The 3,303-nt window shown below is 33.6% G+C and overlaps 1 protein-coding gene across 2 annotated transcripts in view; it reads left to right on the forward strand.

The window, feature by feature from the left end:
* Positions 1-1,482, forward strand: part of LOC107673003 (zinc-binding protein A33-like) — an 8,280-nt gene extending 6,798 nt beyond the window's left edge. The window contains exons 6-7 of one of the 2 annotated variants that reach the window (XR_001632366.1): positions 639-1,316; positions 1,362-1,482. Coding sequence is in view for 1 of the 2 variants with exons in the window: in XM_016466403.1 (XP_016321889.1) it covers positions 639-1,144 (506 nt within the window). In the remaining variant the exon portion in view is untranslated. The other variant, XM_016466403.1, reaches the window with a different exon arrangement.
* Positions 1,483-3,303: the final 1,821 nt, after the last annotated feature.

A 3,303-nucleotide genomic window follows, 5' to 3' on the forward strand; every position in this document is an offset into this window, starting at 1 on the left:
CTCGTGTGTTTTTAACGTAAACTTGTGTGTGAATGAGAACTTAGTTTAGTACTCACATGCTGTGATAGCCGCTTTCTGTCCGTGTGCTCTCAGAAAACCGTATATCAGAAGTTTAAACTCATATGGTTTAAATTGCATGATTTCAGCGCAATAAACATGATAATCAGAACCAAAACAGATGTTTTTTTAGCAGGTACAAGCTGTAATGGCGCAGCTCTATTCTGAAAAAGGGGGGAGGGAGCTGCAGCTCATCTGCATTTAAAGAGACAGGCCCGAAAAAACAGCTTGTTTCTGCTTCCACTCAAAATAGGCATTTTCAAAATGATATAATAAATGATCTGTGGAGTATTTTGAGCTGAAACTTCACAGACACATTCTGGGGACACCAGATACTTATATTACATATTGTAAAAAGGGGCATAATGTGTCTCCTTTAATATTAATATTACATTAGAAAAGTTATTTTAAATTTTAATAAAATTACACAATATGAAAGTTTTCACTATATTTTTGATCAAATAAATGCAACATTGGAGAAACTTCTTTCTAAAACATTTCAGAAATAATAATTATTTCCAACTTTTGGCTAGCAGTGTATGATAAACTAAGCTGCGTTTGTCTTTCTCCGTTTGTCTTAGTCCCGGATCGTAATGTCATTCATGACTGTCATGATCCATACCTGAGGGTCTCCTCTGATGGACGCAGCGTCATCCGCACATCCAAAAAGGGGATATTCTTACGCCACAAAGACTACAGGCCTCTGGCCCGGACCCACAAGACCTTCCAGTCAGGACAGCACTACTGGGAGGTGGATGTAGGAGCAAAGATAGACTGGAGTGTGGGCTTCGGTGGTGGGTGTATAAGCAACTTAAACAAGGACATTGGGCTCCACCTTAAGCATGAGCAAGGCTACTGCATCAAAGAGTATGAGACAGTGACAGAGATAGATCTGACAGTGAAACCACGCAGGATAGGGCTGTACCTGGACTGCGACAGGTGTCAGGTGTGCTTCTATAATGCGGATGACATGACTCTGCTGCACACCTCCACATACCCTTCATCCATCCCTTACTCCCTCAGCCTCTCTCCAGGAGCTTATCTGGCAGGGAAGAATGCTGATCCGCTCACAGTCACCTGGAACTGATCCGTCTGGGAAATAATTGGACACTTTAGTAAGATGGTTGTAAGAACTGGTCCATTTATGGTTTTTGAGGTGATATAATAGTGCTTGAGAGAAAATGTATTGGCTGGTGTATTTGCTTGCTCAGTTTGTTAGTGGGTGGTTTGCTTTACTTTTAAAAAAGTATTTGTGACAGGTACTTTAAGCATTTGCTTTACTTTTAAAAAAGTATTTGTGACAGGCACTTTAAGCACTAAATTCTGAGAACACAAAAGATAACAAGATTTTTTTGTCGTCCTTTTAGAGCCATTTCTAAAACATTAGAAAAAAATTATTCTTTGGTGAGCCATAATTATAACATAATGCCAAAACTTTTTGTTACTAAGTCATAATTATATATTATAACATAGAAAGTCAAATTGATGACAAAATTATGTCAAAATGATGATATACTAAGCCATAATTATGAGTAAAAGTCATAATTTTAATGTAATAATTATGACTTTTTTTATCTCATAATTTCAACTTTTTGTTCTAATTTCACCTGTCATAATTATGACTTTTTATGCCATAATTATGACATATTTATGTCATAACTATGACTGTTTGTCATAATCATGTTATGTCAAATGACTGTAACTGTCATAATTGTGTTATGTCATAAAGACTAACAATATCATAATGATTGTATCATGTCATAATGACTGTAACAATGTCATAATGACTTTGTCATAATTATGACCTTTTTGTCATAATTATGTTATGTCATAAAAACTGTAACTATGTCATAATGATTGTTTGTCATAACTATGACTCCGAGTTTTCAAATTTTGTCAATTTTTATAATATAAATAATCTTGACTTTGTATGATTATGTCATAATTTTAGTTTTTTTGTCTCATAATGACCTTTTATGTGACTTTTTTTTTTCTCATGTGGTGGAAACCAGCCTTCATTGGAAATAGTCTAGATGCAGTAACCATGATTATAAAGTCACCTTTATTCTTTTAACATTATATAGTAAAAATAATTATTACAGAAAATATTAGTTCATACATATATGTTATGGACTATTGTTTTTTTTTTGTGATATTTGAAATGATGTAAAATATTAGACTATAATTTTCTGTAATAATTTTACAAATGTTTCTGTATGTGCCACAAGAGGGCAGTGTTATAAATTGGTATTGAGAAATATTTAAAGTCTCAGTTTAATTGGGAAAAATTTACATTGAGAACACATGGATTGGCTCTAGAAATCACGATGTGGGATCAAAATATCTTAATAATGGAAATTAGATCTGTCTCTATTAATTACAAACTTGCATAAGGTGGGTTTGATATTATATCCCAAAGTGTGTGTAAGAAGTGAATGTACTTAAGGCATGTGCAAATGCATCACTGTATGTGTAGTTTAGGAATATTATCCGGACAGCTATATGGTCTTGAGGATTGGTAGTGACTAATTTTAGCTTTTAATTTGTTTATAATTAAACAGATCACTTCAGCCTAATCTCTGCAGAAGTTGTCTCTTTGGAGCTTCTGTTCATCTAGTGACATCTTAATGTGATCTGTGGTATTGCAGCTGACATGTATAAACACTTTATATTTGTGGCCACCACAACATACCTTTTCAGCACCACACACTCTACTTGCACATTGCTTCTTTTCATATTTTATTGGGTATATTTACAAACACCAACATGCATAGAGCTGATTCACAGGGACTTACAGAACTCAAGAGTTGGTACAGTACATAATATGCTTTAAGTGTGCTACCAGCGATGGGCAATACCACAGAGCTACGCAACTCATTTACCACACAAGAGATAGATAGAGAGATAGACAAAAGGAACAGATAAAAAGCAGATAAATATTATGGTATATTAACCACAAACAATAAGTACACTATTTTTATAATGCAACATAGCTGTTTCTTTCTCCAGAACATACTAGTATATTTCAAATGTCACAATTATTAATGCACAGTCATATTGAAAATGACAACTACAAGAACAGAACTAATAATAATGATAATAATAAATAAAATGTAAAAAAAAGTCATGCATCATTGCAGTTTGCCCTGTGAGGTAAAGACTATGACACTAAATATGATTTTTTTTTTTTTTTTTTACCCAACCCAATATTTTGGGATCTATTCCTTTATTTTAGAAATGAATACA

The sequence above is a fragment of the Sinocyclocheilus anshuiensis genome, unplaced genomic scaffold (assembly GCF_001515605.1).
Source record: "Sinocyclocheilus anshuiensis isolate Anshui unplaced genomic scaffold, SAMN03320099.WGS_v1.1 scaffold248, whole genome shotgun sequence".
NCBI classification, from domain to species: Eukaryota; Metazoa; Chordata; class Actinopteri; order Cypriniformes; family Cyprinidae; genus Sinocyclocheilus; species Sinocyclocheilus anshuiensis.